At 53.1% G+C, this 13,414-nt stretch overlaps 1 protein-coding gene across 2 annotated transcripts in view; it reads right to left on the bottom strand.

Moving 5' to 3' along the window:
- SAMD4A (sterile alpha motif domain containing 4A) overlaps positions 1-13,414 on the bottom strand; it is a 97,718-nt gene that overhangs the window by 33,817 nt on the left and 50,487 nt on the right. For both annotated transcript variants that reach the window (XR_005701201.2, XM_040066093.2), the window contains exon 3: positions 1,854-2,372. Coding sequence is in view for 1 of the 2 variants with exons in the window: in XM_040066093.2 (XP_039922027.1) it covers positions 1,854-2,372 (519 nt within the window). In the remaining variant the exon portion in view is untranslated. The remainder of the gene's footprint in view (positions 1-1,853; positions 2,373-13,414) is intronic.

Raw genomic sequence — 13,414 nt, 5'->3', positions numbered from 1 at the left:
GCTGTTGCCTCGGTTTTGGCATCTTGTGCCAATACTTGGGGACGACAACGGGCAAGAGGTGGCTCAGTGCCTCTGCTGAGAGCGAAGTCTGAGCACAGAAAGGCTCCAAAAACCACCAGGGGGTTTGTGCAAAGGGTCCTTCAAGACCTAACGCATCTTGCGAAGTTCCAGCCGCTGCCAGAGATCAATGTGCTGCACCCACCACACCTCCCTGCTTCCAGGTCCTGACATGAGGAACCAGAGCCCTTCTGCAGCCTCTCTTCCCACTGCTTCCACGGTGTGCAAAGCCTCTGAACCACCAGGCATGCAAAAAACACACGGAAAACCCCCCCAAAAGAATAATCCTTGGAGAAGTTTAACAGACTGAAGTCAGTTAACGGGGTTTTTCTCACCCTGCCTCCTTGTTAGACCTTTCCCATGCAGCTCAGTCAGCCAGGAACAGCTCCACAGCACAGGGTCTGGCTCTCAGAGAAGCTGAACGCCACACAATCCCACAGCAGCAGGAGCTGGGGGATTCACAGACAGGGGATTGGATGGGAATGGTGGTTTAGAGCCTGTGGAGAAGCTGAGACCGTTCTGCTAAATCCCCATGTGCCCGCAAGGATGGACACAGGAGAGGCAGGGACCAGGGCGCCACAGCAATAAACCCAGAGCTGTGCTTGGCATTGCTGTTGATTTGAAACACCACTTAAAAAAAAAAAAAAGGCAATTCTTGCAGGAGAGAGAAAAGCCCAGAAGCCTTGAGTGACCATTTTAAAGCTTTTAGCTATTTAATTGTGGCTTTCCACACTCTGACAGACAAACCAGGGCTGCTGCCACAAGAAGCCTCTCTTCCCCGAAGTGCTCTCTGCATCCCTGATTTCTAGGAGATGCTCATGAAGCACCTTGGAGCAACTCCTGAATATCCCAGAGTGAGGGAGGACACGCAGCCCCGCAGGTGGCCCGGTGGCAGTCACCCAAGGGTGTGACAGCCCTCCACAGAGTGAGTGGGTGGGCAGGGGAGCTTCTGAGTCCCGCCGAGAGGATGCTGCATTCCTGCTCTCCCAGGAAAGGCTCACAGGTACCAGTGGCTGCCTTGAACACCAGTTACAGCTGCAGCTTGACACAAAAACCAGCCTTAGACAGATCTCCAGTCACGGGGCTCCGCATGTGTCCAAGCCTTGGGCTGGGCTCTGCACCACCCATCAAAGCCTGGCAAGGTCTCCATGGGGGAAGAACCACCCGGCTCTCCCAGAAAACCCTGAGGACTGTCCATCTGAACTCCTCAATCACCACCAGCCTCACACCTCCGCGCTGCAAACGCAAGGGAACGTTTTCAGATACCCTCAAGCTGGTGGATTCCAGTTCTGCTTCCAAAACTTATCCCTGCACTCAGGGTCCCAATCCCATTTCTTCTCAGAAAGTCCTCAGTATACTTTTGGACTTGCCTCCAGCTCTCTTTTAGACATGAAGCATCAGGTTCCTGCTTGCTTTGGGCACCCTTGAAACATGAACTGTGAATCTGCACAAAGCTACATGACATACAAGGGGTTCCCTTCATTAACGCGTTTTTGCCCTAAAAAAAATTGTATCTTTTTGTTACTCTTTGCTGTTTTTCCCTCCTCTCCAGCTCCCAGGTCTTTAAAATCCCACAGCTCTAGAGGGGAAAAAAAACCCCAAAAAACCAACAAGGCGAGCAGGAAATTTTAAAAAAAAGCAAGGCGAGGAAAGAAAAAAGAAGGAAAAATAAATAAAAAAAACAAATCAAAAAAAGGAGTTTTCTATGGCCCAGATGAGCTCAGCCCCTCTGCCAAGCACGCCAAAGCGGTAACTCCTAGCGGGACGCGTCCCCGGAGCCCCCCGCGGGTACTCACTGGTGCTTGTGCTAGTGCCGATGGTGTTGATGGTGGTGGGGACGGAGGAGGAGGAGTAGAGGGGCAGGTGGCCGTTCTCGCAGGCCAGGTTCTTGTCCTGCCAGCTGCAGGCGCTGACGCTGATGCCGGAGTCCCGGGAGCTCTGCCACCCGTTGAGTTTGTCGTCGGAGTTCTGTCTTTGGTGATAGTAGTGAGCCTGCCCGTAGTCCAGCGAGTCCGAGCGGCCGCGGCCCTGCCCGCCGAAGCCCCCCGACGTGCGGTCCTCCAGGTGGTTCAGCCACATGGCCAGGGCGCTCCTGTCCTCCAGGGAGGTGGCGGGGTGGATCAAGGCGTAGGACAGCAGCTGCCTGCTCTCCTCGATGTGCTGGTTGTGCTCGATGGAGTGCGCCAGGATCTTGGGCAAGAGTTTCATGTACTCGACCTTCGCCTCGATGTTGCCGGGCTTCAGTAAAGGCAGGTGGGTTAACAAGAGGGAGATCGCTTTATCCTTGGATTCCTGTTGCCACTGGTTGATGATTCCTGCGGAGGGAAGAGGGGAGGGGAAGGAAAAAAGAAAGGAGATGATTGAGAAATTGAAAAACAGAGCTAATAAAGAAATAACCGGGTCCTGGCAGGGTAAATACAACACGCCAAAGGGATTTCCACAGGTGTGGTACCACGGCAGGAGCCTGCCATGGGGAAGGGTTTTGAGAAGTTTAATTTTGATTTTCATTCTCTTCTTCCGGTGTTTGTTAATAAATCCACCTTTATACTTTTAAGTTTGGGCCTGCTTTGCTTTTCTCCTGACCCTATCTCACAGCAGAAGAGACACTCAAACCACCAGAGAGCATCTCCCTGGCAAGGGCGTCACCGCCCCCCAAAACCATTGTCAGGGCAAAGCGTGCCAAACTGGATGCCAAAAGTTACCAGGTGCTCCTGAAAATCCCTGAAAAAACCAAACTACGCCCAACTCTACTCCACTGCTGCTGTGCTTATTTTAACCGAAGTCGCGGTTTAACCCAAATTTTCTATATCGTTGCAGATTACAGAAAATACCACACAAAAGCACTCAGAGGATAAAGCTGACCTTTCAAAAGAACTCGGCTGGAAAATTGAAAAGGTCAAGATTCAAAGGAGATGACACAGGTGAGAACCACAGAGGGAGGAAGCTTTCCAGCAGGAACACAATCATCCAACCAGGGTGCTGGTGCATCCACCAGCCCCAAAGGCAAGGAGGGGAAGGCTCAGCTGGAGCAGCCCCAGAGCTCCTGTTCCTCTGTCAGATCACAGCAAACACAAGTTTTAGAAGACCAGGGAAAAAAAAAAGAAAAAAAAAAAAAGAAAAAAAAAAAGGAAACCTAGGGGTTGGATCTAAATATGCAGAAGGAAAAGCCAGGGAATTACAAACTGGTCACTTAACACGAACTCCTGGAAAACCGATGGAACAAATAATGAAACAACCTGTTTGTAAGCACTTAGAAGATAACAAGATGATAAGTGACTGCCGACACCCATTTGTCAAGAGCAATTTGATTTCCTTCTGCAACGGAGCAACTGGCCTGTGAATAGCTGGAGGAACAGGCAGAGCTGTGTATCTTGATATTCATTAAGCGCTGCTGCACATGGCTCCCCCGGCAGCACAGCAGGGAGGAACTGCTCTAATGTGGGCACACAACTCAGCCAAAAAACGTATGGAGGGAGCTGCTGGTGCTGCTTCACTGTCAGGCTGGGAGGATGTGCTGGGCAAGGAGAGCTGTCCCGGCCGGACACCACCCAGCTCGTCACTGGTGGTGAGGGTGATGTGACAAACGCGATCAGCGCGCAGGCATCGTGCTCAAAGGTAGGAAAACGCTCCTGGAAACCGGACTAGAGGTCAAACAGTGCTGAGGACTCGAAGGGGCGGCACGAAGCTGTGTCAGGGGAGGTTTAGGCTGGAGATCAGGGAAAGGTTCTTCCCCCAGAGGGTGCTGGGGCACTGACCAGGCTCCCCAGGACTGGTCACAGCACCGGCCTGCCAGAGTTCCAGGAGAATTTGGACAGTGCTCTCGAGCATGGGGTGGGATTGTTGGACTGCCCTGTGCTTGGAGTTGGACTCGATGATCCTTGAGGGTCCCCTTCCAGCTCAGGATATTCTGCACTTCCATGAGACCTGGAGAGACGTGAAAGAACATCTGCACGGTGCAGGTGCAGACAGCTGCATGCAGCTGGGAACAAACAGCTGTGCACACGAGCCCGGCTTGGGAAGCACCACATCAGCCAGACACCGCGTTGCACAGAAAAGCTGTACCAGCCAGGCTGACCCCGGGCTGAGAGGTGAACACCGGCATGGACAAGCTGCTCTCCACATCTGCTGCTGCCCCGGGAAACGGTGGAGTCCCCATCCCTGGAGGGATTTAACAGCTGTGCGGATGTGGCCCCTGGGACACGGGTCAGGGCTGGCCTTGGCAGTGCTGGGGGAATGGTTGGGCTCAATGATCTTGGAGGGCTTTTCCAACCTAAACAATTCCATGATTCTGTGAACTGCAGCAGAGATGAATGAGGCTGGACATGATGAAACTGCCTTCTGTAGGGCAGGATGGCCTAGGACACTGTGAGATCTCCATCACCAGAGGTTTCTCAGAAGAGCTGATACAAACTCCAAACATCTACCAAATCCACCCAGACCAGCCAACTGACACTTTCCAGCCCCAGGGAAGTCTCTCCTCCGGTGCTGACCAAAACCCTCTGTAAAGCCTTCAAACTTTCAGCCCCTGTCTTAGGCTGTGCTGCAGGAGCCACAGCTGCACCATGTGGTGGAGAACACTCCCTCCTCCTTGCTTTGAACACACTGAACATCAGGTGAAATGCTGAAAAAAAAAACCAAACCCAAAACTTTACGTTCTCTCTCCCTGTCTGCTGTCTTCAATCCATTCTCCACAGGAAGCTGCTCTAAATCGCTGATTATCCCTACAGCCTCTCTGTGTTTTTGAGCCAGGGTGACTGAACCCTCACCACTGAAAAGCAGATCCCGATCTCCACCTGTAGGATCATTCATCAGGCTTGCACCTGGGAAGGCACAAAAGCGAACCAATACCCAGCTCAGGATGTTCTGTGACCCAGGAGCTGGACTCTACGATCCTTGTGGATCCATGATCCTACGATTCTGTACGACCCATGCTGCCAGCCAGCAGCTAACCCAACCCTCCCACCACCCCTGACCCAGGAGAGGGCTGTTAAAGCAGAACCTTCTCCCAGTTAGGACCGAACTCTGGACACGGGTTTCCGGACGCGACAGCGCTGCGAGCGGCGCTCGCCCCTCCAGAGTCACCTTCCCGAGATCCAAGGCATGCAACTGTTTTAACAGGAAGCCACTAGATGGCTTGCTGGAAACGCTGGCGACTCTCCCTGGAACTTTCTGCACTGGTATTTACTTCTCCACAGACGTCCCCCTCCAGCGACGGCGTGCCCGAGCTGTCCTGTGCCGAAAGGAGCGAGGGGCACGACGCGGCGCAGCTTCGCTGGAGAAGGAACTGCTGCACTGCAGCAGAGGGGACTCCTGGTACTCTGGGTGTGCTCCTGTGCCCGTGGGAATGCTGTGAGGTTGTTTTGGTGCTAAAAAAAACGGGATCTGGGAAAGCAACACTGGGCATAAGCGATGCTGTAAAGGACACACGAGCGTAGCAGGACTCAAGACCCACCAGAGCGTATCCGTGTTTTCCATATGCAGATGTCCCTGCTCCAGGCAAGGCTTCCTGTTGGGATGAATCTGATTTATCTGTCCCCTCTCTCTTAGTCAGCTGCCTGGTGAGTTGAAAACATGTTTTATTTTCCCCCATCCTCCTGCAGAGAGGGATGTCACAGCCCGGTATTTTATCATTGCTCTCACGGTGGCTCAGCGGCACTTCCAGGCTGGCACAGCCAAACCCCAGCCTGGCACCAGCTGGGATTTTGTAGCAGCTCAGATAAACTGAGAAATCAAAGATCATTAAAAAAAAAAAAAGGCCTGCAATGCGCTGCTCAAAAAAGTTGGTGCCACTTCAACACAGGAGCAAAATACACACAGAAAAAGCAGAGCCTGGTGTAAACAAGGTGCAGGAGAGGAGGAGGAGGAGGAGGAGGAGGAGGGAGGCAGGTGGCCATGGCTGGACTCCTCCTCCTCACATGGGGGAGAGCTGAGCGTGAAGGTCCCCACTGGAGAAACACAGAGCTGCTTCCTGGGAACTTTGCCTTGGACCTCCAAGAGATTTGGGGGTTTAAACCACAACCCCAAAAGATGGAGCGCTGACCCAAAAGCCTGTGGCTGATGAAGGGCTGGGTGTCCTTCCTGCCCCGGCCCAGGCAGGAGCTGGTCTCCTTCACAGCCAGCAGCAGGATGTGCACAATTAAACAAAAATGGAAAATAATTAGATCTGAAAGAGGTTTGGCTCTCTCCGAGATGGGGCGGAAGGTCAGGCTTAATCCTATCTGGCAGAAAACAGAGGGATCTGGAGAGGGAAAGCTGGAGCTGCCTGTGGGCAGGGGCAGAGGGGCTGCAACACCCCAAAGCCCCTCTCCACCCTCTCCCTGAGCACAGGAGCCCCCAGCTCAGCCCCTCACCTGCTCCCACGCACTCCTGGCCATCTGGGATATCTCATCCTTTACTGCCACAACAAGCACTCCGGGGCAGCTGAGATTAGGATGCGTTTTGGGATCCCACATCCCGGGCTCCTGACACGGTGCCTGTGGTGGGTGGCAGGCACTAATCACATGAGAGCCTCATTAATTCCCCTGGATGCTGCTTCAGGGGGGCCTGGTGCTTCCCATCACAAGGATTTCACTGCTCTGTGGAAATGTCACAGCTATTGGCAAACCCGAGCACAGAGAAAGCCCCAAAGTTAGAATCTCCCCCTTGCTGACTTGGAGTCCCCCAAAATCCCTGTCCTGCCCATTGAACTGCCATCTCCTCCTGGAGATGAGGCAAGAAAACAACTGAGCAGCTCTGCACTGGGAAGGGATGGGAGCTGTTGGTACCTCCAAAGCAGAAAATCCCAACTTTTACTATGGGAAATTTTCCTGGATGAGAAGCTGAATGAAGGTGGGATGTGAAACTACCTTCTACTGAGGGATTACTTAACTGACAGGATTTTGCTGCTAGACAGCCCAGCTGATGCCTGTGGATAAATCCAGCTCCGAATATAGTCGAGTCCTGCTTCCAAGACTGAAACCTGCGCTCGCACTATGAATAGGACCAACACCATCCCCGAATCTGGGGCTTTCTGGCTGGAAACAGATGTGAAGGTTGTCAATTTATTAAGCTATTAAGGGGTTTCTGCGTCACAAATCTGCTTAATCACTGCTGGATCCCTGCAAACTGTTAATTGCCACCATGCGCAGCGGTGGTGGATCCACCTCTAACGCTGCACTGCACGAGGGACCTTCCTGCCTTTACTCTGAACCTGCCTCCTGAGGGATGAAGGGGCTATTTCAACCACCAGCCAGGCTCATGGTCATGATTTCCTGGGAACAGCCACGGTTTTCCAAATGTAAAGCCAGACCAGATGGACAAAGGCAGGGACAGACAAAAAACATGAGTAGCACACCGGTGCCTGCATTTACAAACCCCGAAGGACCAAACTGCAGGGGTTTTAATTCCAGTTTTGATCTTTGTAAACAGAATTCTGGGCCAGAAGATTCCAGTTTTGAAACACCACCCCTGCGGAGAGGGATGGCCAAGAGCAGCTGCCAGCACAGGAAAAGAACGTGTGGGTCTCACCAGGTGATATGTCTTCAAGGAACACTCGTAATGCCAAGCAACTCTCAGGCGCTTGAAGGAGCCCAAAAAACAACCAAACCCATCCACGACAAACCATTTCACTTTGAAACTGGGTTCTCCTCCTGTTACTATATACAGCTCATTTCACAACCCCAGTGAAGTGTCCAGAGGAAGCCACAGAGATGCTCCAGGGGCTGGAGCCAGGCTGGGAGAGCTGGGAATGTTCACCTGGAGAGGAGAAGGCTCCAGGGAGAGCTCAGAGCCCCTGGCAGGGCCTGAAGGGGCTCCAGGAGAGCTGGAGAGGGACTGGGGACAAGGGATGGAGGGACAGGACACAGGGAATAGCTTCCACTGCCAGAGGGCAGGGATGGATGGGATATTGGGAAGGAATTCCTGGCTGTGAGGGTGCTGAGGCCCTGGCACAGGGTGCCCAGAGCAGCTGTGGCTGCCCCTGGATCCCTGGAAGTGTCCAAGGCCAGGCTGGATGAGGCTTGGAGCACCCTGGGCTAACGGAAGGTGTCCATGGCCATGGCAGGGGGGTGTAACCAGATTACCTGTGAGGCCCCTTCCAATCCAAACCATTCCAGGATTCCATGACTGATTGTGCTGATTGTGATTTTGGTGAAGTGAGTGAGATGAGTGATGTGTAACTTATGAAAGAGACAACAGCTTATCCTGAGCAACGAGGACCAGTTTAAAAACTTTGAAGTGTTTTAAAAATTGTCCAAGGATCTTCCAAGTGACAAAGAGGATGCTCACACAGGAGGCTTGGTATCATTGCCCCTCCATGCTAAGTCAGTGCACTTAAGGGCCCCAGTTGTCAGCAAACTGCTCTGAAATTACTGTTTTATTATGCCCTTGTTTTCAGTTTTCCATAAAAAGTTCTCAAAAGCCCATTCAGATAATCTGCCCAAGCAAGAAATGACTGAGAGAGGGAATCATAGGATCATTAAAGTTGGAAAAGACCTCTAAGATCATCAAGTCCAACCATTAACCAGATGCCCAAATCTGAAGGACACCCTCCAAAGCCTCCCAGCAGGGCTGAAATGAACTGCACTCTCAGATGTATCTGGGGAAAAAAACACAGGAATTTGTAAGAAAAGTTCAGGTTGGGGTCCTTGATCGTGTGAAGTGACATACTGCAGCATTAGGGACTGGAGAGAGGAACTGGGTGTTCCTGGGTGGCAATCAAGCGTTTCTAGAGATGGACAACACCGAGGTTTTCATGTCTTGGACGGCCAACAGCAAAAGAGAAATCCAATCCACGCTTAGGCAGCTGCTTCCAGTGAGCCTGGAGTCAGTGGCCACAGAGCATGAGATGGCTATTTCTGGGTTTGCAGGAAGGTTTTTCAAGAGGCTTCCTCAGCAGCTCCCAGAAGAGGTTCCCATTGTTCGCCGTTTCCTGGATTGTGAATGTGACACTCAATCTGGGCGATGCGCAGAGCTATGTGGAGGGCACCCATTTTTATTGTCAGAGGCAGAAAAATCAGCACCTGGACTCCTCCTGCTGTGCAAAGACCCAGCAGCACATCACTACCCACCAGCTTCTCCACACATCCATGGGAGATGCTGCACTTCCACCAAAATCCCCCAGATCTGCAGTAACTGAGGTCATCTCCAGTCAGCCCCAGGCTCTCCCACCTATTCCAGCAGCCTGGATGTCTTCACCAAGGCAAAGGGGTCAAGAAACCTGACCCTGCATATGAACTCACCCAACAACCTCTGCTTGGCCACAACATCATCTCCCAGTGAGTGACCATCATCAGACAAACCTGAGTTCTGTGTCTGCTTGTTCCAGTTTCTCCCAAACACCTCTGTTTGCCTTCATTGCCAGTTGAATTTAACTGGTTTTGTGCTTGAATTCATCTGACTTCCGATTCTGAACCAGATGATCTTTAAGGTTCCTCCCAACCCAAACCATTCAGTGCTTCTACGAGCAGGGTGGAGAAACCACTCCCCACCTCACACAGGGTAGTTTGCTGCAAAGATAAAGCAGAAGAACAAAAAACCCACGAGATTTCACCCACAGGTCTGAATTTGCACTAAGAGCACCAACCGAGGGCAGGCTGCTGCCAGTCCCAGCCTTCCCACAGCTGGGTTTACTGGTCTGAGAGATGGTCCAGCTCTCCACCACCATCACAGAAATCCACTCTCCAACAGTACAGCAAACACAAACCTCTGCCACGGCTCCTGCTGCAGCAGCTCGATTGAAGGTGAAGCATAAAGCGTTTCCAGCTGAAGGGATTTAAATTATTATTTGCAGTAATTAGCACCTGCACGTCGGCCCAGTCACAGTACTTTGTTTGGGCGAATTTACATCATTCCCTTCGTAAACCAGCCTTCCTCAAAAGGCCGACGTTAAGGAAAACAAAGCGAGAACCCCGTTGGAAAACACTCTGTACCCCATCCAGAGCACATCAATACCCTCGCTGTTAAACCTGGCAGCCCGCTCCCTCCGCCAGAGGCCAAATAATCAGAATTTCAGCGTGCGCCTCCTCGTTACTGCAACCGACGCTAATTAAAAGGAAAAACATCTCAGCGATAAAGGTGACTGCAGACCCGCCAGCTGCGCCAGGCAGAGAGGCAGGCTGGCACCGAACACGCCGGTGAACCTGACTCCCGCTCCTCGTCTCCCGAGATCGACGCACAGCCACAGGGGAGAAGACACCGGTGACGCTCCCGAGCACCTCCGAAATCCCACCGACCTCGCCCCCGAGCTTCTGCCTGCGCCGGCGCTGCCCTCAGCGGGGTGGCAGGGCCCGATCCCGCGCGTCCGAAGGCAGCGGGAGCCGTGCCAGGCAGCACGGTGCCCGCTGGATCCGCGGCTGCCTGGCACCTCCCGCGGCTCCCGGCGCGGCGGCGCCCGGGGGAGGCCGGCTCTGCGTCCCGGGAACGGCTTCCCAACGGGTCACCACGAGCGCTCACCCCGGCGGAAAGCGCGGCATCTGACAGAGGAAAAGCCAATAAAGGCCCGCGGCTGGCCTTGTGCCGTCGCTGCCTTCCGTTCAGGTCGAACAGCCCAGCCTGGGGGGGAACTGGGAAGCAGCGGTGAAGCTCTTGCCCCGGAACAAGACTTTGCTAAGGAGCTGGGAACAGCCTGCAAAAAAGCCCTGGAGACCAGGAGGGCTTGGGGACTGCTGCGTGTGGGATTAAGGGCGCTGCACTTCCCCTCCGGCAGCACCCAACCCCGCAGCTTTGAGCCTCCAGGTCCAACACACTCAGTGCCACCCCAGCATCTTTGGTCTGTAACGAGACACAAAAAGGCAGCCACACAATTCCCCTTTCCCTGAGCGGTCACTTTCCTGGGCAGATTCAAGGGTGGACGACCTCTCTGAAGGACCGACGGACCTTTTACCCACCAGCACGCAGGTGGAGAGGACAGACAGACATCACACAAGGCACATGCACCACCTCCCTCCTCCAGCAGCCACATCCCACCTCACAGCCCGGCTCTGACGCAGTGCCAGGGAGCGCCGGAGCGCGACGGAAAATCAGCCAGCGATGCGCAGCAACCTCTGGGTTCACATGGTGCTGGCTCCCCTCCGTGTTTCCAGCAGCTACATCACACTCTAAGAGGCTAAAAATACATTAGGAAAGTACTTAATGTTTCTTTTCCACCCGAGCGGCTGCTGCAGAGGAACTCCGAGTGGGAGGGGAGGTGAACAGACCAGAGTGGATGCAGGGAGGAGAGGCAAAAAAAATGGAGCAATAGGCACAGCACGTCCTGCAAAAGGTGGTGGCCGGGGAAATCCCCACTGCAGGCAACACTGGTTCCCTGAAAAACAAAGGCAAGAGCCACGTAACCGTGAAAAGCAAAGCGTTTCTGACGACAGAGCAGGATTTATGGCCAGGTTGGATGGGATTTGGAGCAACCCGGTCTAGTGGAAGGTGTCCCTGTCCACGGCAAGGGGTTGGAGTGAGCTGACCCTTAAGGTGCCTTCCAACCCAAACCAATCTGCGATTCTGTGGTTCAGCACTGACAAGAGCACCGAAGAACTGAGGAAGGAGCACCTCCTCCATTCCGAATTACCAAGATTAAGAAGCTCCACGTAAATTAGCTACACAATATTCCTTGTAAAATGCAGCGGTGAATATTTAACCACCAAAACCAGTTCTGTTCCAAAGACACAGCCTTCCTGCAACAGCCCCCAGCGTTCCCCTGCGTGCAGCAGGAGAGCCCTTCACCACGCGGGGCGAGGCGCGAGGGACGGGTTCGTCAGCACAGCTGGGTGGCAAGAGGCACATGGGCTGCTGCACTTCATTCTGGAAGAACAGCCAGTTCCAGAGAATTCTGGAAGGGACCTTCAAGACCGCCCAGTTCCAGCCCCCTGCCATGGGCAAGGACACCTTCCACCATCCCACGTTGCTCCAAACTCCATCCAACCCGGCTTTAAATACTTCAGGGATGGGGCAGGCACAGCTTCCCTGGGCAACTCTTTCAACAGCTTCTCTCAGCTCTTCTTGGGACGCCAGGCATGGGGCAGGTGACTGTATGACATGTAAATTCTTGACTTGTGGCCCTTTTAAATGCAGCTCTCCTTGGGCAGCGAGTTCAGCTGTCTATCACTGGTAACTCCCCTCTCCATTATGCTCTCCAAAGCAACAGCAGCTCCATCAAGTGTTAGCAAGAGTTGGGAATTTCAGCACTGAAGCCATGCTCAAGGACAAGCCTCGATCAGCTCTCCCCATCCTGTCACCCCCAACAGCAGACAGAGCAGCTCAGCACCCTCCACCCAATTTGTAAACTCCAAATGGCAGCAGAATGCCCATTATTTTGGTCAGATGCAGAGCAAATTGGAATATTTCTCACCAAAACATCCCTTAACTCCCACTGAGATCCAGAAGGACGGAAGAGCCCAGCTTCACTGTGAGTAGAAATGAGTAAGATTTTCATATCTTTGCCACTGTTTTCCCCCTCTGCCTCCTGAGCCTGCCAGAGCTCCAGTCATTAGGAGGCTGTTTGTACAAACCCAGAAGTGATGTATTTTTAGCACTGGAGAATTGCATGGCACGATCATTAAGGAGCTTCTGCAGACAGCAACAAGAGCAGGGATTTCTCCTTCTCTAAATTGGCTCCAGCCACTACAGTTTTCAGCCCAAAGCAGACTTTCAGGAAATTCAGGAGGAGCGGGAGCCTTTTTCCATGACATATTTAACACCGAGCTGAAGCACACTCGATTTTCACACTGTGCATCCGACGGGAGGTTTTATGGATTTGTTTTCTAGGCTGTACCGCTGCACACTTTTGCTACAGAGCATAATACCCTGTATTATCACAACACTCCCTAGCAACAGGACTTTAATTTAGTGCAGAGATTTCCAACGCTGAGAGCATTTCACTGACTCAGAGCAAAGATGACACACTGGGAAACCTTATCAAAAGCCCCACGGGTGCCAAGGGAATCTACACCACGTGAATGATGGCACTCGAGCTTCTCAACGCAACGCGGCCAGCGCCAGCACAGAGAACACCTTGGGAAAGAGGAATTTGCTTCACTGATCTCACAATCCACAGTCCAGCGTGGAGTGATGTCTACATCGATGGCGGCAGTGCCGGCGGGTGGGAAATCAGAGTGAAAATCCAACAAGCACTCAGCGCTGGGACAGAGAAATGCGGGGAATGGCTCAGTGTCAGAAACGAGAGCTCAGAGCCAGGGGGGACATCAACAAGGATGAGGTGCCACCTCCTGCTTCTCACCCAAGGGCAGGAGGAGGACAGATGCCTGGCAGACAAACCAACCAACCTCCTACACAAGCCGTCCTGAAGGGTGAAGCCAACCTGACACTGGACAAGAACGCCCAGTGCCAGTTTCCCTTTACTCACTGGAGCACCCAAGCCCCTGGGCATCAC

The sequence above is a fragment of the Hirundo rustica genome, chromosome 6, assembly GCF_015227805.2.
Source record: "Hirundo rustica isolate bHirRus1 chromosome 6, bHirRus1.pri.v3, whole genome shotgun sequence".
NCBI lineage: Eukaryota > Metazoa > Chordata > Aves > Passeriformes > Hirundinidae > Hirundo > Hirundo rustica.
Note: the sequence above shows the minus strand (reverse complement) of the source record. Positions and strands in the feature narration are given on the sequence as shown.